Source organism: Podarcis bocagei, assembly GCF_964188305.1.
Source record: "Podarcis bocagei genome assembly, chromosome: 14".
NCBI lineage: Eukaryota > Metazoa > Chordata > Lepidosauria > Squamata > Lacertidae > Podarcis > Podarcis bocagei.
Window position 1 is genome coordinate 53764415 of NC_138139.1, and position 27598 is coordinate 53792012.

Here is a 27598-nt window from a genome sequence, read left to right on the forward strand (position 1 = left end):
TTCCTGCCAATGACACCAAACATTCACAGTCAGGCCTCTGGTGGGGTCTTCCTTTCTCTCCCACAGCCCACTTCCTTTCCCATAGTTTCTGTTCTTCCCAAACCTCTCAAATGTGAAACAAGTCAGGTGGCAGGAGTCATTCCATGGTCATACACCCCCCAAAATGTTGTCTCAGAATCATCATCACGGGCAATTTATAGGAGCATCAGAAAGAAGAGACTAGATGCCACCATCAGGCAAACAATGCAAACTAAACACAGTTTGAATGTGTCCATTATTAAGTGAGAGTTAATAATAGTGATTCTCACAGATGTATAGTAACGAAACTCCAAATGACACCCTGTTAAAAAACCATCTTGTTGTGGTTTCCATCTCCATATATTCCTTAAATTGCACTGACTGCTTCTTCCCATTTGTACTTTTTATTTTGCATGCTTCATCTAAGTGAGAACAATCGGAAAGAAGTCAGGCAGAAAGCAGATTATCTTTTCCACACAATAGAGAAGGGTGGTTTTTTCTTTCTTTTAGTAATTTCTGGCTTTTCTGGTGGGCTGTTATCCAAGAGAGAAAAATTACTCCTATTTCATAATGTACCTGCAATGGGGTGGAAACACACACATGTATACACAAACACATACACAAATCTCTTTCCCCATCAGACACAATGCATGTCCCTATATGGAACACAGGTTTGAGATCCTCAATTTTTCTTTGGGTCAGATCCATAGGCAAATTTAGTGTTATGCAAGTGAAATTGAAATGTCTTCCCCAGAGTATGTTCAAGTTTCTCTCAAATCGTTACTGACAAAAAACTGTAAGGAGGGTTAGGGTTAGGGTTATGAGAAATTTTAAGTGCTAATGCAGAATGAACATCTGTGGAGGGGCTAGAACACAGTGTTAAAAGCACATGCTTGGCATGCAGAAGGCATCAAGTTCAATCCCCAGAATCTGAAGGTGATGTTTAGAAAGTTCCCTGCCTGTAACTGAGAGCAGCTGCCAGTCAGTGCAGTTGGATCAATGGTATGATCCTGAAATGCGCTCCGGGTGCGGATTCCTTTGAGTTTGATCCTAAATCTGCAGTTAGTGCAGAATGCTGCTGCGTCACAATTGTTGACAGGAGTGAGTGCTTGCCAGCATATAACACCTTTGCTAAGAGAGGTGCTCTAGTTGCCAATCTGCTACCAAAGCAGGTTCAAGGTGTTACTATTAGTGTATAAAGCCCTTAATGACTCAGGACAGGTCTACCTGGGAGATCACCTTACCCAAATAGGCTCACTCAGCCACTTCAATCTGCAGAACTAGCCCTGTTACAGGAGTCTCAAAACACCTCTTCCACATCTGTCAGAAATCCATCTCCCACGCTTTGGAACTCCCTGCCTATTGAGATCAAACAGGTGCCTTCACTGTACTCCTTTTGGCACCTGCTAATAAACATTTTTGCTTAGGCGAGCCTACCCAAGTATACAGACTTTTTGCGTGTTGTCAGGGGTACAGGAACAGAGGCACAGGGAAGGCAGGAAATGGAGAGCGATGGAGAGGAATCCCAGGACAGCGAGGAAGAGGATGACAATGACGCAAGGGATTCCATGAGTCTCTCCAGCGAATCAGAGGATTCCCAGAAAGGGGCGCCTGCGGTCAGGGCAAGGGGAGCCCCAGGGGGAAAGTGTCAGGAGCGGGGGGCCAGCAGGGGACCCCAAAGCGGCAGCTGGGAATCAGGGCCAGCTTCCCCACCAGAGCGCAGCGAAGGGGGGGGGAGGTTCCAGTGTGTCAGGAGAAACAGCTCCGGCAGCAGAGAAGGAGGAGGGGTCAGAGCAAGCCATTCTCCCAGAAAGGGAGGAGGGCAGTGAGGGGAGTAGCATAACTGTCAAAAGGAAGGTTAGAGGTTGGGCGCGCGCGCCAAGTTCAAATGTGGAGGCGCGCGGAAGTACAGGGAGCCCGGAGGAGGAGCCAGGTCCCAAAGCACGCAGGAGGGGGGAAGAGCAATCGGAGGATTCAGCGTCAGGGGAATCCAGGAGGAGCGGAACCCCAGCGGGCAGGAAGACCCTGCGGAAAAGGAAGGAGAGAGAGAGGTGGAGCAGCGTAAGCCTCTTAAACTGGTGTAGGGGGGGGGACGGATTCAGAGGGGACTTCTACCGTCTAAGGTTAACAGACGTGGGGGCTGCACGCCTCGCTTGTGGAACTTACTATGAACTGCAATAAACATCCTTGTATATAAGAAGAACTTGGCGTTGGTCTTTGGTGAGCTGAGACCTGAGGCAGCCCTGACACGTGTGTTTTGATCTGTGTTTTTTAAAATCATTTAAAAAATTTTAAAATCATCTTTTTGTTTTGAGGTTTTTCTTTGTTTTTACAATCAAGTGGTATATACATTTTATGAAATAGATAACATTCCATATAAAGCTGCTTCCTGCAGTGGCGTCGCGAGGGGGTGGGGGGTGGGCGGTTTGGCCCAGGTGCCATGTCTGGGGTGTGTGTGTGACAAGAACGCACCCCATGGGGTGCTCGCCCTGCCGCCCCTGGGCATGGTGGCACAAGCAGCCATTGTGCCGCCACAGCCACATGTGGAGGATCCTCTGTTCGCGGCTGCTGCCTGAGCGCTGTACAGACGGTGGTGGGATGCCTCCGTCACTGCTACAGCTGCAAGCGGAGCATCCCGCCACCGCCCGTACGGCTCTTGGGTGGCGCCAGTGGCAAACCGCTATGTACAACGCATATGCAGTGTCACAGGTGTGCACTGTGTGTACCGACGCCACACATGCACTGTACATAGGAGTTTGCCACCGGTGACACTGGAGTGCCATACGGATGGCAGCGGGATCTGTCCGCCGGCGGCAGGAGCTGCTTATGGCAAACTGTTGCCCCCCCCCCAGCCTCTCTACCTCCCCGGCTCGCCATAAGTGGCTCCTGCATTGCCGCTTTACAGTGAGCCGGGAAGTAGCCGTGGCTCCCAAGAGGATGAGTGCCCCGGCAAAGCGTCATAGCTCCCCCCCTTCCCCCGATGGCTCAGGGTACTTGGGAGTCGTGGCAGTGGAGGCGCAGAGGCGTGGGGGGGCGGACCACCCCAGGTTTCATCGCTGAGGAGATGACATTTGGCGCCCACCCGCGACTCCCAAGCCTGCCCCGAGCTGTTGATGGGAGGGGGCTGACAAAAAAAATTCCACACCGGGTACCACCTGGGCTTGCTACGCCTGTGGCTTCCTGTGCTAGAGGAAGGGTTGCCTGCCACAAGTCCCAAGTTCAGCTCCTGGCAGCTCCAGATAAGGCTGCGAAGGGCCGCTGCCTGCGATGCAGGAGAGGCACAGCTGCAAGTCAGTGCAGGCATGGCTGAGCCAAATAGTCCGGTGGCCTCTGGTTCCTCTGCACAAAGGAGACCTGAGGGACCGAGGACGCCTCTCCCCTTTAAAATATCCTCCTGCTGAACCACTTACCACAAGTCAAACTTCATGGCAGATTTGGCTTAGACAGTCTTTTGTGACCAGGAAGGAAAGCTTTTTCTCTTCTTCTTTTTCAAATTGACAAGGAGGCTTGCTTAATCTCCTTCGCCTTCTTGGTAATCCTCTCTTCAGTCACAGTCTCTCTAATTACCTGCTGTTGGGCTCTTTTTCCCCCTGAGAAATCTTTCCAAAAACATGCCTAGTTTATTTCCTTTAGCAAATAGCTTGCTTTTAGCTAATTTTGTAAGATACTCTGTGGGTGTTTGTTGAGTAAATTTCTTCAGCCATCCTCTGGCAGTCACAAACTGTTTCTCAAACATTAGGGTATTTGTGTCTGCCATGTATCGTTTTTTGAATACCTTACCTTTTTTCCTCCAGCCTCACTACAGCAGTGAAACAGTCCTCTCATGTTTATATAGGAAGGCAAATGGGGACTTTTCTCCAGAGTCCCAGGAGACTGTCACCAACAGTGTACTGTTTTTGATGGTTTAGAGCTTAGACAAGCGCTGAAGCAACTGGTGCGTGTGCATTTTGCAAATGGTTTTAGCACACACATGTGTTTGGGTGATTCTTCACACCATGTTGTAAAAGGATGAGGAACTGTTTAAGAACATGAAGAAGGGTTTGGCTGGGTCAAGCAAACGGTCTTTCTTGTTTCTTAAAGTAGCCAGCTAGATGGCTTCTAAAAGCCCACAAGCAAGGCATGAAAGCCAGTTGCTGGTCTCCAGGCGCATAGGTCTCTCAACCTGGAGGTTTCATCATGACTATGACTGGTAAACATTGCTCCATGAATTTGTCCAATCCTCTTCTAAAGCTTTCCTAGCTAGTGAACATCACCACTTTTTGTGGCAGCAGATTCCAGAAATGAATTCTGCTGTTTTTCTCCTTCTCTCATAATGCTTGAACTCATGGACATCCAATGAAACTGAGAGCTGGAAGATTCAGGACAGATAAAAGATAGGGCGTCTTCATGCAGCACAGATTTAAATTGCAGAGCTCACTCCCAAAGGAGCAGTGATCGCCGCCAATTTGGGTGGCTTTAAAATAGGATTAGACAAATTCACGGGTGAGGATAAGGCTATTGGTGGCTGCTAGCCAGGATAGCTGTACTCGGTCTCCACAATTGGAAGCAGCAATGCTTCTGAATGTCAATTTCTGGGAAATATAGGAGGAGAGAGTGCTGTTGTGTTCAGGTCCTGTTTGCAGATTTACCAGAGGAATCTGGTTGGCTACTGTGAGAACAAGTTGCTGGACTAGATGGGTCATTGATCTGATCCAGCAGGCTCTTCTGATGTTCTTATGTTCTCTCTATCCTGAATCTCCAACAAAGACTGGAGGTGAACGGGCCTTAGGAGTCTCATCTCCAGCCCCACCCACTTTGGCCTGAAGCCTGAGGTGATTTGATCGCCCACATCCTGGTCTGAAGCGGAGCACTTCTTTGCCTTTTGATGGCCTTCCAAATACCATGCATGGTAGCATGGGAAGCACTCAATTCCTCTGGTGAGTCCAAGTTTGAGGACATCTTCTGTGAAAGACCCAACGCAAGGACCAGACCACCAGTTTCAGGAGCCCAATCCAATTTCCCAGCTGGTCATTCAGCAGCCTCTGACTTAGCAATCTTTCCTTCTTGGTTGTGTGTTTGTGTGTGTGTGCAGCTTTGAGGTTTTACCACAATCAACTGGTATATAAATATTGTGAAATAAATAAATTGTTCTGACATAGAAATAGCCCAATATTGATTCCCCCCCAATCCCACTTTGACATCCAGTTAGTATGCAATAATTCCATGGATGTTTAGAGCAAGGAGATTTTAATTTCTTCCCAATGAAAGATGGGCAGAACTGTTCACAATGGTGGTGGTAACTAATTTCTCACCCTCCTCACTCTTAATTTTAGTGTTCTCCTATGTGTGACATGGAGGCATTTGTTCAAGAGAGATTAATAATGGTTAACCTCCACTTTTGTGTACAACTGAGAGACCAATACATTTTCTCACTCGAGAGGTGCTCTTCAGTTGTAAACGATCCTTTCTGGCGAGAGATGTTTCTTGCATGCTCATTTCCTCTGCCTCCAGGGACTTCTGTATATAAGCATCATCATGTGCTGGCAGTTGCTGAGTTCAGAAGGCAACAGTTCATTGCTCTTATATTTTATGGCCTTAACAAGTTAGTACGGAGGGCTGCTTAGCCCCAAAGACCTGTTATGGTTTGCCCTCGCTAGTGTGGACTCAAGGTGACTGCCTATACTGTACACCTGATACAGGAGACAAAATGAGTTTGCTCCAATATATCAGCTCTAATGAGCACACAGTGTACTAATGAAGAGGGATACAAATTCCACAGTTCAAGAACTTCAAATTGATCGATCCTCCAAAATATCAATATTAAAATTTGCAGGGAGTCTTGCAAGACAATCTGCTCAAATCAAATCCTCAACAGGAACTTGCATTTAAGCTTGAAGTAACCTAACAGGAATATTAGCTTTTACAGAGTTTCACCAAATGGAGATCAAACCTGTTTTCTTGATGAGCATAGACAAGCTAGATGTTCAGTGTTTCAGATATCAAGGAGCCTTTTAAAATTTCCACTAAAGGCTAGAATTTGAAACAGGTGGAAACGATTCCCTTCTGTATCAACTGTTTACTTGAGCAAAATGAGAGCCGCCTGGGCTGGTAACTGTAGAGTAGCTTTGAATGGATATCTTTAAAGTGACAGGGAAACAGACCTAGCCAATAAACACATGTACAGTGACAGGCATGTTCATACTTCGTGCTTCTGTAACCACCTGGTGCCTCTGCAAACACTATTTATAGCTGGGATAGTTCAGTTGGTAGAGCCTGTCGGAATATTTTGCCCAGTGTGGGGCCTGAAGCCATGGCTCCTGAGATTTAGGGCCCATAGCTTCAGGCCCCACACTGGGAAAAAGATTCCTACAGTACATTGCAAGCGGTTGGACTATATGACCCCCATGGCCCCTTCCCAATCGGCAACTGTATGATTCTATGATCTTACGCTTTGAATCCACAACTGCATCTTTTGCTCTGCATTGGTTAGGTACCATTTATTTATCAATCTATTTATTATTTAAATTTATATACTGCCCATTCCCCAAAGATCTCGGGGCAGTTCACAAGATGAAAAGCACAAAATAAATAGTTAAAGCGAAAAAAAAGTTCTTACAATTATTAATTAACCTTCCCTTCTCTGTAAGTTCCCAGAGTTAGTTACATATGGAAAAAATACATTGTGACATTAAAAAACAACAACACACACCCCACACTCCAAGATGCCATACATTTCTGTTTTGATCAATTTCGTCGCTTTCCTGCAGAATCCTGCCAGCACTACAGAATGGCTGGCTTTAACTGGGACGTGGCAGATCTCAGTAACATGATCAGTTACAAACAGTATGTGAGTCTTACATTGGGTCTCCTCTGAAGCAAGTAGAAAAGGCCCCCTTCCAGCCATTCTATGCAGTGGAACTTTGCATGCAAGGAGCACTTCAATCTCCTGCAAGGGCACCAACTATAGGGGGCTCTGGGTGCCCAATCACCCACAAAAAAATGTTGTGGGTGCTTAGCACACATACCTCAGGGCCCCCAAGACAACTTTCAAGGTCCCGCGAGGTCTCGGGACCTGGTGCTACCAGAAGCCAGTGCAGACACTTGGCTTCCACTGATGTAATAATGCCTTCCTTTGCTTGATGGTGCAGAAAAGCTGCCCTCATGGCTTGGAGTTTGAGAAAAAGCCCTTTCTGTCATCAACTTCCAGCATCTTTTAATGGAGGACAAGCCCATCCATGGCTCCTAGCCACAAGGGCTATGTCCTCCCTCCACAGCTGGAGGCAGAAGGTCTTTGGAGGCCAGTTCTTGAGGATGGCAGGTGGGGGAGAGGGCTGTTGAGCTCAGGTCCTGGTTGCAGGCTGACCACTGTAAGAGCAGATGGCAAAATGGGTCTTTGGCCTGATGGAGCAGGGCTCTTACGGCCTTATGTTAGCCCAAGCATAATTTTGTTTTTCAGTTTGAGCTATGCAGCCTGGTGTGGGCTACATAAACTATGGGCCACGGTTCAAAGTTAATGCAAAATTAAATTCATTTCTCCTCTCTTCGCTTCAACCACAGGAAGGAATCTAAAATTCAGGGCATGCATTTTGCAGCTCTGATTTAAAGCCACATCCCTGGGCTGAAATTGCACTTGTTTATGAATGTGGACTGGTTGTGGTTTTAGACGGTGCTCAGTGTGCAGCAGCTTAATAAATTATGAAAAGAAATGAGTACATTTTTTAATTAAAGAATGTCAAGTACAATTACTGCTTTTTGGTCTGACCAGCCAGGGTCAGCAATAATTGATATTGAGAGAGAACTTCCACTGAGCAGTCCATGGCAAATTGCTAGGATGGTTGCTTTTCCCACGCAAGAGATTTGGGCTTCACTTTGATGGGAAATGCCAAGAAGCAAAAGATCCGGGTCGTTTTAGCTATGAGTAGGTCTCACAGAAGACATTCAAATAGCCGAGGCAGAGAATGCAAACTCCCTCCCTCAACACCCCACACCCCAATTATCTGTCTATCTATCTGTTGATATATACCTGAATGGTGGGATCATTGCCCACTGATGGCACCCAAAACCTGCTACTATCTCACTTAAATTCAGGATGTAGGCCAAGACAAGCCCCACCATGTGACTGGGAAGAGTGGGCCACTTCAGGTGATGGGTGCTGATCTGCCATTAATGGCTAGCAAATGGTTAGTTTTTTATTTATTATTGGGAGAGAGACAGTGTTGCGCAGCGGTTACAGCATCAGACTGGGATCTGAGAGACCAGGGTTCAAATCCTCACTTGGCCGTGAAGCTCACTGGTTGTGACCTTGGGCCACTCACTGCCTCTTAGTCTAGCATACCTCACAGGGTTGTTGTATGAGGATTAAATGAGGACAGAGGGAAGAACCATGTATGCCACCTTTGGATGAAAATGCAATAAATAAAATAAAATATTTTTATTGCAATCTGAGGAGGGAGGGGGGAAGTTAGGTAGGATACATGTTTTTGCAAGCAAATTCCAAACTGACATCTCTAGGTAGTGGTTGGGCAAGGGCCCTGGCCAGGAGCTGCCAGTCAGTGTAGACCACACTAAGATAAATAGTTTGATTTGGCAAAAGGCTCCTTTATCAGTTTTGCAATGGGGGCCATAGATCGGGGGTGGAACACATACTTTGCATGCAGAAGGTTCCTGGTTCAATTCCTGGTATACCAGGCAGGGCAGAAACAGGCTCCTCTCTGAAATCCTGAACAGCTGCTGCCCACTAGTGTAGACAATATTGAACTATATGGACAAATGGACTGACAGCTAAGGCAGCTTCCCCTATTCTGCTTCAGGCAGTGGGACTTGTCTTGTACAGCCTTGGCTGGCTGGGACTCACAGCAAGTCTTCCCAGTGCTTTGAGGCCATAAGCAATATGCCTTACCCATCTACTTCCACATATTTGTGGGTGCTTACTTTTCAAAATTTGTGTGTCTGTTTTTAGATATTGTGTGCTTTACTAAATCCTATGTTTTGTTCATTTTACTTTAGATTTTAAGCATTCCATTTAGCATTCCCTAGTGTTTTTTGCAGGCATTTTTCACTTGGGTGGTTTAGAAAAGAACACCACCTCTATTTTGTAGGGATCTACCAGGCTGAGGCTGCAGCATGAATCTTAAATGGTAGCAACCTAAGAGTACATACAATAATTTTGATTGGGGGCTCTTCGTGGATGGTGGCAGTGTCTTCTGCTCGCCCGAGTATGAAAAATTCCACTTTAAATCATCTCTCCTCCCCCCTTTCTCCTCAGGCGTTGGTTTCCTATTCATATGTTTTACAGCTATTCCATTACTAAGAACTCGCTGTAAAAAGAATTTATGGGCCAAGTTGTCTCAATTAAAAAAACAAATTTGAAAACTGGCTTTTTTCCCATGTTAAGTAACAGAGCCATTAGCTATTTAAGTGTCAACCTTAGGAATTTCCACATAAATCACCACTGAGAAACCACACAAAAACTCAGCATTGCTCTGAATATTATTATTATTATTATTATTATTATTATTATTATTATTATTATTATTATTATTTCACTTTTACGTTAAGCTGATCCATTTGTGCCCGTCTGATGTCTTAAACATTTGTCTGTGACCTACAGAGTGACAGGTGGACCTCTTCCTTCTTTGCTTTTTGTTTTAATTTCCGGCGCCCTCTTCTCCTCGTCTTCCCACCCTGCTTTCCACAGAGAATTGCCTCACCCACCGCAGAACCTCCTGGCCACCTTGAACGCTTCCTTCAGCCGCAGCGTGGTCCTCTCCTGGGTGCGTCCCTTCAATGGAAACAGCCCCGTCCTGCACTACATCGTCGAGCTGTCTGAGAACAGTAAGTGCGGCGAAACTGATTTTCACCCATTTATGCAAAGACATTTTATTTGGCGTTGTTATTTTCCTCCCTTTCCTCCCAGGTATCTCTTGGGTAGGCGTGAGAAATGATGCAAAGCCTGGGTATCTGTTTCTTCTCTTGCAAATGTGCATGCAGATTATTCATAATTTTTAAATAAGAAATTTCATTCTAAAAGAACAACCATTTCCCCTGGCAAATGTTCTGCCCCATTGGGGACTCTAATTGGGAGCTCTCTCTCTCCCCCCCCCCCCGTCACTGCTGCTCTTCAGACCTGTTGCACATGGCATTATCTTTGACTTAAGAAGCCAGGGCGACTGCCTGGATGTTCACTGCTCAGGAGTGCAATTATGCAGCCCCGGTGTAATCCTGATGCTCGGCTTAGGCGTGTTGTCATGGCAGTCACTCTCATAAAATATAATTGAGCTGGCATTTTCTTATCAGGACTCCCATAGTCTCAGAGTCCAGTGGAAGGCCACCTGCCCTTCTTCACTCTCCATGCATCTTCCACTAAGAGCCTTTTCTTCCCTGTCCACATCTCCTCTCCTCTCCTGAGGAACACACCCTCTCACCACCAGGCTTCTCCTTGGGTCCAGCTCATGCTGCAGAGGCATGAAGTCTGCTGCCTACAACCAAGAGATGAGGAAGTGAGGGCTTCTTCCTCTAATTTCCTGTCCCAGAGTCCTGCTCCTAGGAGCAGGAAAGGGAGTTGGGGCAGGGGTTAGAGCCGAGAAACTGTGGCTGCCACGTCCCTGATTTAACAACAGGTTGGGAGATTCAGGTTTGAAGCAGGCAGAGTTTATTCATACCTTTGAACCTCCCTGCCTCCTCCTCTGCCCATTTGATCTCCTCCCCCCCACACACAGACACACACACCAACTATACCACCCTTATTTCTGATGCAGCCTTTGCTTCTCTCTCTTCCTGCCAAATCAAGGTGACTGAGATGGAGAAATGAAGGAGACAGATTCAGTCTAGGAAGAGTGGAGTGTGTGTGTGCATGCAGGCACACACATACATCAGTGGATACATACTTTATCCATGTCTGTAGGGCTTCAAAGTAAATGGAAAGGCTTCATGTTTATTTACATGAATGTTAAATTATTATTTTTTTTGGGGGGGGGGAGCTACATCTGGTCTGCTGCCGAGTATCTATTTTAGCCAAGGGCCCTACCTTGTACTTCAATCACTCTGTTGTTTATCTGGCCATGCTCAGCGTGCACACTATGGAATATAAATGCAACCACAATATTCAGGGGCTAGAAAGATGGGCTTCGGCATGCAGTTTTGAGTGGCCTTCAGATGTAATCCAGAATATCAGGCTTTGCAGGAGACTGTCCTGCAAATAGGGATGATACTGTCAACTGGAAAATATAGTAATTCACCTCTAAAAATCTGTAAGAAGCTCAGTCGAGATCTGATAACATCCTACAGAAATTGCTTTGATAATCCTGAAGGGTACGGAGGGATTTTCTGAACTCTCACACGCTGTCAGACAAATCCGTTGATTTTAGCTGATGGCATCGTAATCTACCACAGGCTAGTTCTCTGTGCATAAATTTCACAAAGCTTTTTGTCTGGAAGCACAGAAACAAAAAGGAGACACAGCCTAGGGAAGTACAGAGCCATTCCAGTCAGCAATGCTTTTGGGGAGGGGTAATGGAAAGGGATGCCAGGTGGAGTTTGGATTTCAATCCTGGCTGGTCCTGGACTCCTGTGGCAACCCTAGGCAAGCTGTTGTGTCTTGGTTTGTCTTCATCATCTGCAAAGGAAGGAATGATTCACTGTGCTGTATTTCATACAGGGCAGTTATTGTAAAAATCAGTGGGTTGTTGACCGTGCAAGACTTTGCACCACGGAAATGGTCACTGGCTAGCAGTACAGGGAAACTGATGCTCTCAAAACTACAAACAGAGAGGGGACACAGGACTGCACTCTAATCCTCTGAACATTGGGATGGATTAATAATGATACGGTCTGCAGTGTGGGCAACTTTGCTTAACTTCCAGCCTTCATGAATGCCATCCTAGGAGAGAGGCAAGCATCCTCATCCTAAAATCGGGGATCAGCAGTCTCTGAGTCAGCTGCAGTATTTGCCCTGCAGGCTTTATCCTGACCATCGTTTCAAAACCTGCCTCCTCCTCCTCCTGCATTTTAGCCTCTGTGATTCACATGGAATATATGCATCCCATCTACGACATGAGGAAAGAGGGTGCAAACAAACAGCCCAAGTAAGCCCTCAAAATGACTGCCCATGGATGGCTATTCAATACAATCGGTAGACAGAGGTGGTAGAACTCTGGATTTTTCCACTTCAAACTGCAAGTGAGGAGTGCCATGTTTTTGCATGCTCCCCCATTCTATATTTTTATTTTAAAAAACCTCTTTCATCTAGTGAACTAACACATCAGTTTATGCTAACCCTTTCTCATTGACATACTAGTTTTCTATACACATAGATTTTTTTTTAACATAAGCATTAAAAACTGCAACACCCTAAAGCCTGAAGTGGAAAAGCCCAGAACTTCATCATCTCTGTGAGCTCAGCTAGATTGCTAAAGAAAAAGCGTTTTATATGCGTTTTATATGCAATATAACGGTGTGACACCAGATGGCACTGTGGGGTTCCATTTTTGCCCACTCGATTTTTCAATATAAAGGTTACAATGCATTTTTCTTAAGCACTTCTTTGCTGTGTCTAGTTTCAGCCTGTGTCTCATTCTGTGGAGTGTGTGAAATGATTCTTAGCATTTGAAGGGGGGGAACTGCTTAATTCTACTAGTCAAAGGAAGTAGGGAAAGCATCAAATACTCTGTTGTACATGTAGCTGTTCCAAGGAGAAACCAAGGCCCTGCATGGTTTGGTGTTCCTCATATAAAAACCCCAGGTTTCTAGCTGCCATTCTGCATTTCCCTCATTGCATTTAAATATTAAGCCTTTCCTGCTATTAACAGCCCAACTGGTGGTAGGAATATGTAAGCACTTCCTTTCTCATGTGTCTTCAATCACCCGTGAAGTGCTTCTACGCTACGGAAACTGTGTGTGCATGTGTAAAAGAAGAGCATGTTTGGCAGCATGCAACCCGAGAGTGGGGTTAATGCTTTCATCTTTTGTTTGCTGGTGTAGATTTCCATGCTCTAGGGCAGGCTTTGTGTCCGTTTTCTGCCAGCATCTTTGTGTGCGGCTATACTTGCTATTACACACACCGTCACTTTTGTCTCTGCATCTGGAAGTTCCTTTGTCCTTTCAGTCAAAAATTGCTTTCAGTGCTTCTGCTTGTTCTTTTGGTGGTACAGGTGCCTTTTCATATATTTTAACTGCTGCTAGTTTTTACATATGCTTCCCCCAAGCTCATTTGCTTATATTTGTAGCTGTTTAACTGTCAGCAGTGGTGCAATATGTGTTATGCATCCTAATCCCAGTTTATGGGAGCCTCTGCATGACTTTTTTCCAGTTGCTAAGGGTGTATTGCAGGCACAATGCTGTAAAGTTTTAATACTGTGAGGGGTTTTCATCAGGAAGCCTAACAGGAACTTGTTTTTATAATGTGTGCCTGTTACCTTGCTGTGTCCTCAATTTGTTCACTGTTTCTGTTGAGGACAGAATGCTTTAATAAGACCAGTAGCACCCGTTGCCCTGGATGTGCAAGTAGCCTGAGATTTCATAACGTTTGCTATTTGTTGCCAAAGAAGGTAGTTTAGCAAGTCCAAATCTCGGAGGACTAATCGCTTGCTGCGTGGACGACTTGACCTGACACAGCGCTTTTCCTTCAGTGCCATTCAGCCAAGAGCTTGTCCGCACTTCTTCTTGTCCTGCTACCTTCCCCCAGGGAAAACTGCTCTTTAGCATTCCGTCGGAGCAAACGGCAATTTGGGTTTTCTCTGGATTGACGTCTGCTCTGATTTAACACTAAGGAGTGAGCTTTCCCTGGGAAAGGAGCGTGGAGCAAAGGGGAAACCACTCAGACCCATGGCTAGAAAGCGTAGGTCAAGTGGTCAGTCGCTTGGACCAGTGCTTTCTAGACACAGGGCACGTGAAAGTGTGGATGAGCCCTAAGGAAAAGGTAAACATAGTATTAGGGAGACTGTCAGGGCTGGGCGATGGGCAGCAGTTTGGAGCCAGGAGTCCAGAGCCAGCTGTGAGGCTTCAGAAGAGAAGATTAACCAAGACAGTAGGACCACAGAACAAGCCAGGAGTCATGACCAAAGAACAGGGCCAGAAATTGCTGCCATCAACATTATATGCCTCGCTCTGTTGGCATTTTTGCCTCTTCTTCGGTTACAATTGCTTGTTGTTACCGCTTCACCCGCAAGGCAATAAAAGCTGAATGGTCCAGGAAGGTTGATCTGTGCAGGCTGGCCGTCCTTTTTTATTGCTAATACTCACTTTCCAGCTATGCTTCTTCAGCTGCAGGATTTTGACTATTCCTATTCTTTTCCTGTTATCAGTTTTCCCCTTCCCCAAATAGATCCAGGAGTAAGCTGATTTGACTCTGAAAAGCGGATTTCTTGAACAACCCTTGAGGTTTCCAAAAGGAAGCCTCTCTCCCTGTCCTTCTCCTTTGTCTGACTGTGGTCCTGGCCAGACTCTAAGCTCTCATGGGGGGGCGGGGTCTGTTCAGACCTTGAACAGAGCACTTGGCAAAAGATGGTTGAAGCAACATCATAGGAGGGGTGTTCCCAGCTACGCCATGGTAGCCTTATAAGAAGCTGTTGCAAGAGAGAGACTGTGAGCAACATCATCATAGGAAGGGGGTTTCTTGCACCATATTGAAACTGTCAGGCTGTCTTGTTATCTTTACTGTTGTCAGAAGGCAGGAAGTTGTTAATTTTGCTATATTTATAGCACTGAAATGTTTTTAAATATTGATATATTTGGCTTTTTTTAACTTTTATTGATAAATGCAATACTTACAAACACAAACCAGAACACTAAACAAACTTATTATACATAGATACATGCACCTCTCAACTTAGATTACAAAAAAGAAAACAAACATACAAACTACGGTAAACATACAGACATAAATTTTGACTTCCCTCTACCTATATGTGGCTTCCTTTGTTTCTTTTCTTCTTTTCGCTGTGTTATCAATATTATTTTTGACTATCTCATCTTAATGGGACTATCTCCTATTTCTTCTTAATTTTTTACTCTATTTTACTGCTATTTTGTTTTTTATTATGGTATCATGAATTTGTTCTTGGGTCAATTTTAACTGTGACAGTCTTGTGATTTTGAGATATTTTCCAGTTTTCTTTCTTGTAAGCTGCTGTGAACTTTTTTGGCAAAGGCAGCATGCAAACAAAATTATGAATGGATGGATGGATGAAAAGTTAAAGTCCAATACGGAAAGGGAGCTTTTGCTTCAGCAAAGTGCAAAAGCCTTCCAAGGCTGACTGAATGAGTCCTGCTCTTGGCCCCAGCCTTCTGCCTGTGCCCTTAAAGTGCCATTCTCTTATTTCATAGCCTTTGGTTTCTGTGATAGGGTATGTGTGATGGGAGTGACTCTTCCAAATTTCAGGAGTCCAACAAAGCAGCACCCTCTGGCCTTGAAGGATTTGGACTGGGGTGGTGGTGATTGTTTGAAAGTCCTCCCCCCCCCCCCAGATCATCCTATGGGCTCTCCAGAGCACCATCCCCATTCAGTCAATTTTGAGCGGCAGCAACACACCAAGGAGAGAAATAATGAGGAAGGAGAATTTCCTTTTCCCCCCCCCTCTCTGTTGCCCTGTCGTGCTTTAGAGCCCATTGGGGATTCCAGAGCAGTGTCCTCTGAGGCTGGAAGTCATTCCAAGAGACATCTGCACACACTACTGATTTCGAAAAAAAGAGTGGGAATGGGGACCCTTCTATGGCCCAGATATTGATCTTAGGCTTTCTTGGGAGGGATTTTAAAAGCCCCCCCCCTCCTTTGGATCATAGGATTGTAGAGTTGGAAGGGACCCTTAGGGTCATCTAGTCCAACCCCCTGCAATGCAGGAATCCCGCCCAGAGCCATCTCTGAATGGGCTAGAACTACCAAACTTCTGCTTCACAGCCAGATGCATTGACCCATTGCACAAGAGGAGGACCTTTGAGTTGGCTCTTAGGAACCCTTGGAGTTCCTATGCAAGCCAACTTTGGACAAACTCTTGCAACACTCTAAGGCAGTGGTGGCCAAACTTGGCCCTCCAACTGTTTTGGGACCACAGTTCCCATCATCCCTGACCTCTGGTCCTGTGAGCTAGGGATTATGGGAGTTGTAGTCCCAAAAGAGCTGGAGGGCCAAGTTTGGCCACCACTGCTCTAAGGCAACCAAGGGAAGAAGCAAAGGTGGCCAGTCATCTAATTCAGGTGGCGAGACATGGAAGATTCTGGGTGGGTACACCTGATCACATAGATAGCTCAGTCAGTAGAACACGAGACTCTTAATATCAGGGTTCTGGGTTTGAACCCCACATAGGGCAAAAAAAATAATCCTGCATTGCTGGGGCTGGACTAGATGACCCTCATGGTCCCTTCCAACTCTACAATTCTATCATTCTCTGACTCCTGTTTTCAGCCAGCAATGTGGATTTCACTTCACATCCTAATGTGACCTACAGATATACCCCAACCAATCTTATTGGGGAATCTTTTTTTTTCTTGGGACTTGAATTTCATATCAAATACTGTAGTGTCCATCCACAGTAGGATGTTATGTTTTTGAAAACTGACAACTGAAAATGGGAGCTATTTCAGATAGTGTGAGCTGTAGCAAAAAAAGAGAGAACAAGTACAGCCTGAGAAATGTATTCTAGGGTAGCTTACGCAAAATGAAAGATTAGCACTGTCTGTTCAGTATAATGGAGGCTTATTTAATAGCTTGACCTGTTGTGTCTGTTGTCACTGCAGCGCGGAGCTTCTCTGGGCTCTCTGTGTCAGGCAAGTGACAGTAATCCCCAGAGGAAGGCGAAGGGGGTGTTGACATTTTTATGGAATGTTTCCTATTCTGGGAGGAGGCTGGAAAAGGGCAACCAAATGGATCCAGCATGTGAAACTCTCTTGTCCTTTTTATACAGTGCAAGAAGCCGCTTTGCCATTCAGCTTTCTTCTTTTCCTTAAAGGCTTAAGGGAGGAGCAGCCTTTGAAAAGGTTTAGTTTGATTGTCAAGAGGAGGATTGCTATTTAAATTTTAAAGGTACTCTGCGAACTTGCTCAATCCTTGGCTCCACGAGAAAGCAAATCTTCCCCCTCCAACCACGTTTCTCTGTGCAAAGCAGAGTGCCCAGGAGATGAATAGGGTTCGTTTATATTAGTTTTCTGTTTAATCTCCTCTTCCTGCCAGATCTTTTATCTTCTACCAGGAGAAGGGAAGAAGAATAAATAAAGTATTCTACAGATGCAGCATATAAACAGAGCACAACCCTAAACTGGTAGAGAGATTAATAGGCTCCATTGTTGAATCAAACTGTTCACTAGATCAAGTGGCTTGGGTTAAGCACTCTTGAGTGGTGTTTACAGTTGAGGTTAATGGATGAAACCAAATTGCTCCATGAAACAGACCGGTGACAATTAGGTCATCTATGGACATTTAGCATTCTAGTTAGAAGGTTGTTGTTGTTGTTGTTGTTGTTGTTGTTGTTGTTGTTGTTGTTGTTGTTCTTCTTCTTCTTCTTCTTCTTCTTCTTCTTCTTCTTCTTCTTCTTCTTTTCTTCTTCTTCTTCTTCTTCTTCCTCCTCCTCCTCCTCCTCCTCCTCCTCCTCCTCCTCCAAGCTATTTATTGGTTTAGCCTAGCCTTATGTCAGGGAACTGCCATCGGAGCCAAGAGTGGAGGTAAGGCTCTCCGACGATGCGGGAGAAGGGACCAGCAGAGGGAGAGAAAACACTTCCCTTGGGGAAGGAAATCAGCGTGACACCTGGGAGGAAGGGGAGCAGGGAAGGACTTCGGAGAGAGGGCTCCAGGACTTTTCCACAGAGACCAGCGGGGAGAGTCCAGGACCTCCGCTGGCTACGCCCACTCTGCGCAGAAGACTTCCGCGCAGGGAGTCTAGGCGGAGACTTGGTGTCAAGGAGTTTTTATGTTGGAAGAAGTTCAGGAAACGCACACTGATGGATTCTGCCAGTGACTGACACAGCCACGGAGTAAAGGCTGTCCAGCCAGGGAAAGGTTTAGCCAGGGAACGTTGCCTAGAGCATCCGCACCCTCTACGCACAAGCAACCCCCAATTCCCCTTAGCACCTTAGTTTCTCTTTCCTATTCATTTTTGTTCATTCTTTAGTCACCACACAACACACATTATTTTGATTCATAAGAGAACAACTGTGAAAGACCAACAAATGGTGGTGAAAGGAGGGGTCTCCGCTATTATTGAGTGGGTGGGGATATGAACATCTTTGCTGTATTCCATCTGTGATTCACATAGCATTGGGTCTCATCCAGCTCCTGCAGTCAACCAGTAGCTCTCCCACATTTTGCTGCTCAACACCCGTACTTGGAAGTCAAACACACACACACACACACACACACACACACACACACACAGAAAAGTATGTGTCCTTAGGATTGAAACTTAGCCATGCTTTAAATTTTTAATATGCATGTATGAAATGGGCTCTAGGATTTGATACAAAGGCCATGAGGAGAAAATCCAACTTGAGTCCTACATGAAGGGAGACATTGAATTTAATTCCATGAGTACAACATCCCTAATATGTAGGTCTACTCTCGAGCAGGACTAGTGTTGTTTCTTTGATTGTTTCTCTTTCAGCAGCTTTCCAGGGGTGTTTGGAAAAGAGCATTTTGGTTCAGTGCTGTGATTTACTAGAGAATAACTTGGTCCAATAAATCCAGATAGCTTTGGTGCACACACATCATTGAATCACAGCTATCACAGATACAGGGAAATCTTTTGTCAGGCCAGCTTTTTTGTTGATGGCTTCCTGCAAGTTTCCAGGCTTCCTTGCACTCTTTTTCAAGTGACAGCCTCCCCTAATATTCCTGGTTCCCACTGTGCCAGAAATTGGACTTTCTCCCCCCCCCAAAAAAAAACCTGTTACAATAAATATATTTTGAGATGCAGCCTTCATAACTCAGTTGGCAGACTATCCTAGTGGAAGTTAACTTGTTGTTCTTGTTCTTGCCAGCAAAGCTCTGAATTAGTGATGCTGGTGTGACGTTTCCCCTGTACAGTTTCTCGTCATTATTGCACAGTCATTGACTTCACCCTAGCAACCACGAAGAGCAGAAATAGAAGACTGTGATGCCCGGATGTGATGCCATTTTCTTTAGATGGAATCTCTGAAGTTGCTTGATTATTGCAGAATGAAACATGAATGAAACATGAAAAGAGATGGTATTACCTTTTCACAAAATGCTATTTTACGTTTTCAAATCAGTTTAGTGCTGGGTCTCCTGAAGGTAGAGTAATTCCTTGGCCCTTTTTGTGAAGATTCTGGGCGGCCTGGAACATCTCCTGAAAATGCACTGCTACTGCAGAGAATGTTTGCCTCTTTTCACATCAGCCATTATACCTCTGCCCCTGCGCCCCCAATGTGCCAGTTTTGTGTTTTCATTTTGCCCTTGCTTAGAGATCTCTTCTCTTTCACAATGTGATCTTAGCCAGTCAGGACCATGTGGTGAAAATGAGGGTGTCAGGGGCAAAACTAGGCTTTATTTCAATTGGGTCAAAGACCCAGTGTAGCATTCCCCACATGCATTTGCGCATGCACACACACACATACAGACACAGGCTGGGAGCCTCAATGGTACCCCTCTGGAGGCTTCACCTGGGACAAAAACCCTGGCTAACCCCTCTCCCACTAGCTATGGCTCTGAGGATGTCACAACAGCATCCATGTGGTCCCAGAATGTGAAGGTAATTGAAGCTTGTTCTTGTCAATATTTCCTGAATAGCGAATTAGTTTCCTTCTGTTTGCGGTGATCCCTGAAATGTCACTGAAAGCCAAGAGTCCCTTCTGAAGCTGATGAAAGAAGAAGTTGTTTCTTCTTCCCGCCTCTCAGGCATTGGCTGTCTCCTCAGAGCAATGCCATTCTCAGATTTAAAGGAGGGCACTTCTCTTTCTCACATGTTTTGCATTTTCATTCCTCTGCAGCAAACTTTCTAATGCCATGCTGGAAATGAAGAAACTGTTTGTGAGACACAGAAATTGACAGTGAGGCAGCTCACATTGGAGGTGGGCAGAAGCTGGTAGATCAGGATCTACTGGCAAATCTCTGGATGATTTGCAGTAGATAGCAAGGACTTCTTACTCCCAATTGTTTAGCAATAGCAACAACAGGACAACTTTCACCACCTAAATTAGGTTAGTGAAATGAAGGAAGTTAACAAGGAGTTTTTTTTTGTGTGTAAAATTATTGTGAGCTCACTCCAAATTCCTAGGCTGTGAATGTGCTCAGTGGCACCCTGTTCTAAAACTGTAATTCTTTCGCACCTGGCTCTTGGGGTTTTAGTAAAGAAATACAGTGGTACCTTGGTACTCGAAGGGCTTGGCTCCTGAACAAAACAGCTCCTGAACACTGCAAACCTGGAAGTAAGTGTTCCAATTTGCGAACATTTTTTGGAAGCCGAACGTCCTACACAGTTTCCACTTGAGTGCAGTAAGCTCCAGCAGCCAATTGCAAGCCACGCCTTGGTTTTCGAATGGTTTCGGGATTCGAATGGACTCCCGGAACAAATTAAGTTTGAGAACCAAGGTACCACTGTAAATAAAATTGACAAACCTGAAGTGGCCCCACCCCTGACTACACCATCAACACTATCTTTCTTTGGAGAAATACGTTCTCAGGGATGTTTAGGCTAAATAACATACTCAAGGTATGTCACACACACACACACTTTGAGGTATGCAGAATCCCCAGGAAAATCTGCATTGAGGCTTGCAGCAGTGAGCTGATTTGGCTGAGAAAGTCACAGTTCTATACCTGCATGAAAGCTGAAAAGGGAGATATTCCAAGCTCACTATGAATTTCATTAGAGGCCTTCAGCCAGAGCTGCTCCTGGGTGTGGCGCTGTGAATGGGCTGCCAAACAGATGGGTTGAGAAATACACAGCCCATCTGTCCTTATCATGCTCATTTCCTCCTTTATTAAAATGTTAATGAATATAGTTTTTATTTATTATGCGGTGACATGTGCAGCAGCATCCCTTTTCAGTGGAGAAATGCTCAATCTGCTTAACCATGTGGTCTGAGGGGGGAGGCTTCTTCCTCTCCCAAACAGAAACTTCTCATCACAGAAGTTCCTCACAAAGTTAAGAGAATGACTGTCGAGTCTGAAACAGCTTTCACACCTGGTGGGAATTGGAAAGCAACCAGTTTTTAAAGCAGGTAGGAAATAGAGGATATTTGAAAAGCTCATATAAATCTGTGGTACATCCAAACTTTGAGACCAAGGAATGCATCTTGATAGTCCATTCCAAAAGGCACAGCTGAACTGTTGTTCATCAGTAAATATATATACATATATCTCAGTGATGGCCACCAATTTGGATGGCTTTAAAAGAAGATTGGACAAATTCATGGGGGAGAAAGCTATCAATGACTGCTAGAAACAAAGCCTTATAAAAAACGGTTGAGGGATTTGGGGGTGTTAAGTCTGGAGAAGAGGAGACTGAGAGGTGATACAATAGCCATTTTAAACAATCTGAAGGGTTGTCAGGTTGAAGATGAAATACGCCTATTTTCTCCTGCTCCAGAGGGGAAGACTCAAAGCAATGAATTCATATTACAAAAAGGAGATTCCAGCTAAACATTAGGAAGAACTTTCTGACGGTAAGAGCTGTTTCACAGTAGAATGGTCTCCCTCAGGAGGTTGCAGACTTTCCTTCACTGAAGGTTTGAAAGCAGAGGTTGGGTAGCCATCTGTCAGGGATTCTTTGGCTGTGTTTTCTGGGGGTTGGACTAGAAGACCTTTGGTGTCACTTCCAACTCTACCATTCTGTGATTCTTTGATGGCTGTGTTACTGGAATCCCCCCCCCCACCCCGGGTGATGGGAGTGCTCTTGTTCCCAGGTCTTGCTTCCGAGTTTCCTAACGGTATCTGGTTGGCTACTTTGAGAACAGGATGCTGAACTAGATGGGCCTTTGGCCTGATCCAGCAGCCTCTTCTTATATTCTTAGGTTCTTACTATGCATAGTACCTAACAATGTGACATAAGAACAGGTCCTTGCCCACACATGCACCACCTTTCAATGATATTTCCACGATTCAAAGTGGTTGTTTCTTTTCAAAGAATGAATAAAGCAAATGCAGTTACAGCTGGAGGTGAGGGCTAAGGATTCATTCCAAAGACTTCAAGAAGTAGTGGGTCTTTGAGTGAAGATCAGAAGCAAGAGAGAAAGCGGTAGCATTAAGTTGGCATTCTGAGAATGAAATGGCTGTTTTAAGTAACAGTTCTGGGAGCGAGATTATGGGGAAAGATAACAAAAGGAGTTAGTATTGCAGGATGCTTCCCACATAGGGTGAGTGTAAGGGCAGCTTTTCACATTATGTTTTGAAAATGCAAGTGCTCTTCATGACACACTTCCACAGTGAAAATGGTTTAAGTGTTGCTTGATAGGCGCAATCATCTTGTGCTGTTGGCGCTGAGTGCCTTTCTGCAGTTTGTGTGTGCAGAATTTTGGCCCGGTCAGGGTTGCATTGCATGGCTGAGCAAAGGATGGGTGGCCCTGGCTTGGTTCTGGGGATATGTAGTTCTCTGAAAGCAAGAAATCTCTAACAGTAAATTTTCCACACCAACCTGCAATTCAAAGGATTATTTGGGGGAAGCAATTGCAGTTAAACGGCATATCGAACCATTATGGACAAAAATCCACTATGGAAAATCACATAAAGCCATTACTAAGGAGAAATACTGAACTTCTATGCCCCTTTCAAAATTGTGTTGTATGTGAAGGTTATGCACATGAAAGTCTGGTTCTTATATTGCATTTTCAGCTATGTTCAGACATGGGTATAACATGAAGGAGAGAGCTCATATCTTTAAGAGGTAATGTCAGAAAAAGCCTTAAGAAGATTATGGTTCTTCAACTTAGAAAAGACTGCAGCTAAAGGGGGGACACGATAAAAGGTATATAAAATAATTACAAGGTGGATTAACAGGTTAATTTTAATTGGATGTTAATCTGTTCCTTTATGAAAATGTGTTCATTGCTGCTGATGGTGTTGCTGTAAACATAGCTGTCCAAGCAAAGAATGAGAGAATGCTATTTTTTTTTTTTTTTTGGAGAATAAATTATGTCTCTGCTAATTCAATACAACCCGTTACCTTGATTAAATATCCGGAAAGTATCCCTTTTATTAAGCTGCTTCCGTATTTATTTTAATAAGTTAATCAGTTGATTAATTGGTTGAAAGTGAGACTATTCATTGACTAACAGTCCAACTCTAAGAGCATTTACTTGAAAGCAAGAGCCATTGATTTGAACTGAGCTTGCTTATTCTCAGCAAATAGGGGTGGGGAGAATAGTGGGTGTGAAAAAATGCAAATATTCTCAGAACTGGCATGTTTTCTCCAGATATTTCAGACCCTTCCCATGCCTTTATCTTCATAGTAATCAATGAGGCTAAATAGTTTGAGGCCAAGTGTCCTGGATTAATGGTTCTAGGGACTGAGAAAGCTTTGATCAGTTGATAGCCCTAATTTGGAAATTATGAATAGATTTCACAGTTCCATTTTGAATACTTCTGTGCAGGGTGCTTTGTTCAGTGTAATGGTGAAGTTGAAATATAAGGCTTGACAAATCAATGCAAGATGGAAATAGCAATGGCAAGTGGAAGAAAGGTGTTCCATAAGGAATGGACTTTTCTGTTGTTGTCATCTTGTGGGTCATCCAGATCTGATTACTTGCTATACTAGTCAAATGCTGATGCCATTATTCTGCTTCCCTCCACCAGACTCTCCATGGAAAGTGCACCTCTCAGACATTGATCCAAAGATGACCAGCATCACTGTGAGCGGCTTAACTCCCGCCCGCACCTACCAATTCAGAGTGTGTGCTGTGAACCGAGTGGGCAAGGGCCAGTACAGCGTAGAAACCAGCAGGTACCATGAAACAAAACCCCTCTGTGAACATTAAGTGATCATTGCTCTGGATATAAGTATGCTTGTGAAAACAAGGACCACTATGTTAGATATGATCAACGTATATTGACCTTTCTAGTCATTGTTCCTCTTAAGCCACTGAAAATGTGACCAGAAAACCAAATTTTCAGAAATCAAAATACCATAATTTTAGTACAAAATATAGCTCCATTGCACATTTTTTTTTGAGGTGGTTATAAGCATGATGGGGGAGTTTAAAGATTTTGAGAAGCACACATAGACTGGGTGACCTGAGTGTTCAAGACCATTCTGTCGCTTTTGGAAACTTCACCCCACCTGTCACTTTCTAAACCTTTTGGGCAGATATTATGTTCTTGTAAATTCCTCAAAGCACCCCCACCCCCTTGCCGAGTGCAAGGAGACTCTCAGGAATGCTGAGACTAGCCATTTAAGTCTTTACTTGTCAAAATGAGCATTGAACGAGTAGGGATCTAGAAAACTTTCCCCTGTGCAATGGTTATAACATTTCCTTTGGACATTGATCTGTCCCACAAAACATAAAGGGGGGGGTGCACTTTCACCTTTGGTTTCCAATGCATTGGTCTTTTGGTGAACCCAAAATTTAGAGGGCTTTGAAATGCAAAGATTTTGAGATAAAGAGTTGGAGTGGGGGAGGTGGGTATATTATATGGTGGGAGGGAAAATTTGAAGGAAATCATGCATTCTTGGCTGTTGTGTAAATTCATTCAGATGTGCAATCATTTTGAGAGATCATGGCAAGCTGAGTGATTCAGACAGAATCAGCAGCTGTGTCTCTTGTTGCTTGCTTAATTGGCTTTCTACTATGTTGATTTGTTGCAACTACCGGTACTTCAACTAGACCTCTGAAAACAACACTATATTGTCTTTAAGTGAAGACATCAGCTGAGGGTCTTTTTGCCATTTTCTTCCATGCCTGACTGCATGTAGATTGATGTTACCTGAAGAACCTCCAAGTGCATCACCCAAAAATATTGTGGCCAGCGGGCGGACCAATCAGTCTATCATGGTTCAGTGGCAACCCCCTCCTGAAAGTGAGCACAATGGGGTTCTCCATGGCTACATCCTACGGTAAGTGAGCTTCACCTACCCTAAAATGTCTGAAGTCTGTCTAAGCTATGAATAAAAGTGACACTGAACTATGTCTCATTGTGACATCTGGCAAACAAGAATTTGAAGAAAGTATATTGATGGATCATTCCCAATTTCACCCCAGTGATTATCTTTAGAGATGATCTACATGTTTATCTGAACTTGGCTTGGAAACTTCCTGGTTTCATAAAACGTTTCCTCCAAGGACAGGTGAGCTTTGATGTCCCACCCTCACTTCTTGAGCCTGGATCAATTCCTGGACTGGAAAAACGTTCCTAGCTTCCCTCTATGTCCTCTCTGCCAGCCCCCAAAGCACCCACCAAAGGTTCTACTCCTCCTCCAACAGAGGTCCTACTCTTCCCCTAACACCTCACTGAATAGTTGCAGTACGAGTACATATGTACTATACCAGCTTTTCCCAACCTGGTCTCCTCCAGGTTGGACTCCAGGCTGCACTCCATCAATTCCAGCCAAAGCGACCGATGATCAGAGCTGATTGCAGTTATAGTCCAACATCTGGAGGGCACCAGGCTGGGGAAGGTTACTCTGCTCACCACGACGCAGGGACATTATGGGGTAGCAGCTGATTGCCTGGCCCCTTCAAGCATGGCTAGTGACCTGGGATGATGGGAGTTGGAATTCAGCAACATCTGGAGGGCCACAGGTTCCCCACACTTGAGCTAGAGTGCTGGATATAGATGGGAGAAACCCTGGACACAAAACTCACTCAGTGACCTTGGGCCTATCGCTACCTCTCAAGATTATGATAAGGATCAAAGGTGGAGACAGTGCCCAGAGTCAGGATAATAAAATAATTATTAGTGTCATTAGATGGGGCAGGTTGTTGATTAAGCAGAAACTCTATTAAAATGGTTTTACAAAGCTGGAAGTGCCAGACTCCGATTACCGTAATTGTTCATAGTTCATCATTTTCAACAGTAATAAGAACACAGGAAGAACCCTGCTGGATCCAGCTAATGACCCACCTAGTCCTATCCTGTTCTCACAGTGGCCAGCCACATGACTGTATGAAACCTGGAAGCAGAATTTGAGCATTCTCCCTAACTGCAATTTCCAGTGGCTCTTATTCAGAAACTTTGCTGCCTCTAACTGTCATAATGGATAGTAGCCTTCTATTTTTTGGATGAAGCATTCTCTTGACCCTCATGGTACCTTTTCTCATCTTTAGTATACACTCTAGTTGAACTTCTCATATTGAGGGGTTTTTTTAAACAACTTCCAAACATTTTGGAGTGATTTGATTCTTTTGAGTTTGCCTTTTTTCTCCTTTTGAGGAAAGCTTCCTTTTTCAGAAATCAAATGTGAGCATGTTGGATTTTCTTGGCAATTGACTACAGTATTTACATGCACATTTAATTTGATAGCACTATGGTCACTGCAATGCTAACAGTTCGCACCAGATCCTGGTCAACACTCAATATTAAGTCTGGGGTTGCTGCCCCTCTGGTTGGTTACATGACCAGCTGTTTGAGGGCATAGTCATTTAGGATATCTGGGCTTTTATTTCTTTGTTGTGACTGGGACACATATGTATCCAATCTGTGTAAAGAATAAAGTCACCCATTTCTGCAACATTTCCTCTTTCAGATGCTTCCTTAATTTCATTCTTCATCTCAAGATCTCCCTGACCATTTTGATCAGGGAGACAATGTCTCATCCCCAGTACTAAATTACTCTTGGGGCCCAGTATCACCACCCGCAACAATTCTACGGAGGTGTCTGTTCCTTTGGGTATTTCTAGCTTGCTGAACTCAATATTCTCTTCGATGTACAGAGGGCCACCACCTCTGGGATGTCCTTCCATGTCTGTCTTATAAAGTTTATATGCAGAGAAAACCATGTCCAACTCGTCACCTCTCTTCCACCAGGTTTCCATTGAGCTCGCTATACCAGGGCTGTCCTGTAAGAGTGCTTCCGTTCTTATGTTCATACGTTTCTGCCTGTGTGCTTATCATATCTCCCAGCAGATGCACACAGGTAATAGGACAGTGATCAGATGACTATTCTATCATTGATTTTACTGGAGCAGTGAAAGGTAGCCTCCATTGGCAAACCAAGGAGCCATGATCAGCTCATAGGAAATGTCCTGCCATGGTCTGGGTGCAGGACTGAGAAAACAGTTCCTGAAACAGAAATTGGGCTGCATCTTGTTGGAGAACTGGGTAGCTCTCGTCTAGTCCAGCCCTCCTCTACTAGTTCCCTCCAGTAGCTGATTAGTGAGCCTTGCTTATTTGCTTATAGAATTGAAGCCTTGCTCTTTAACATCCCAAGCCTGTCCTTGAGAGAGATGCCGCAGGCAAGCATTGTCTTTTACTAGACTAACCTTTCTTGATGAAAGAGCAGTCCCCCCCCCAAGTTTGCTTTCTTTTCTGTTTGCTTTCATTTTTGCTCCAGTGCAGGATGCGAGCTTCTTGTTGGTTTCTGGCAGCATCAGCTGTCAGCAGCATTCCCCTCCCTCCCCCCATTCCCAGCCATAGTCTTCACTGAAGCATGCAGTTGGGAGTTGACACACTATAGCTGTAAATTTAAACTTTGAGACTCGCAAGGTGTTGCATGCCTGTCAGGCATAG

The 27598-nt window shown here is 44.7% G+C and overlaps 1 protein-coding gene across 7 annotated transcripts in view; it reads left to right on the forward strand.

The window, feature by feature from the left end:
- SDK1 (sidekick cell adhesion molecule 1) overlaps positions 1-27598 on the forward strand; it is a 598536-nt gene that overhangs the window by 388702 nt on the left and 182236 nt on the right. For all 7 annotated transcript variants that reach the window (XM_081169333.1, XM_081169337.1, XM_081169338.1 and 4 more), the window contains exons 15-17: positions 9695-9831; positions 23729-23876; positions 24846-24986. In XM_081169333.1, coding sequence (XP_081025459.1) covers positions 9695-9831; positions 23729-23876; positions 24846-24986 — 426 coding nt within the window. The remainder of the gene's footprint in view (positions 1-9694; positions 9832-23728; positions 23877-24845; positions 24987-27598) is intronic.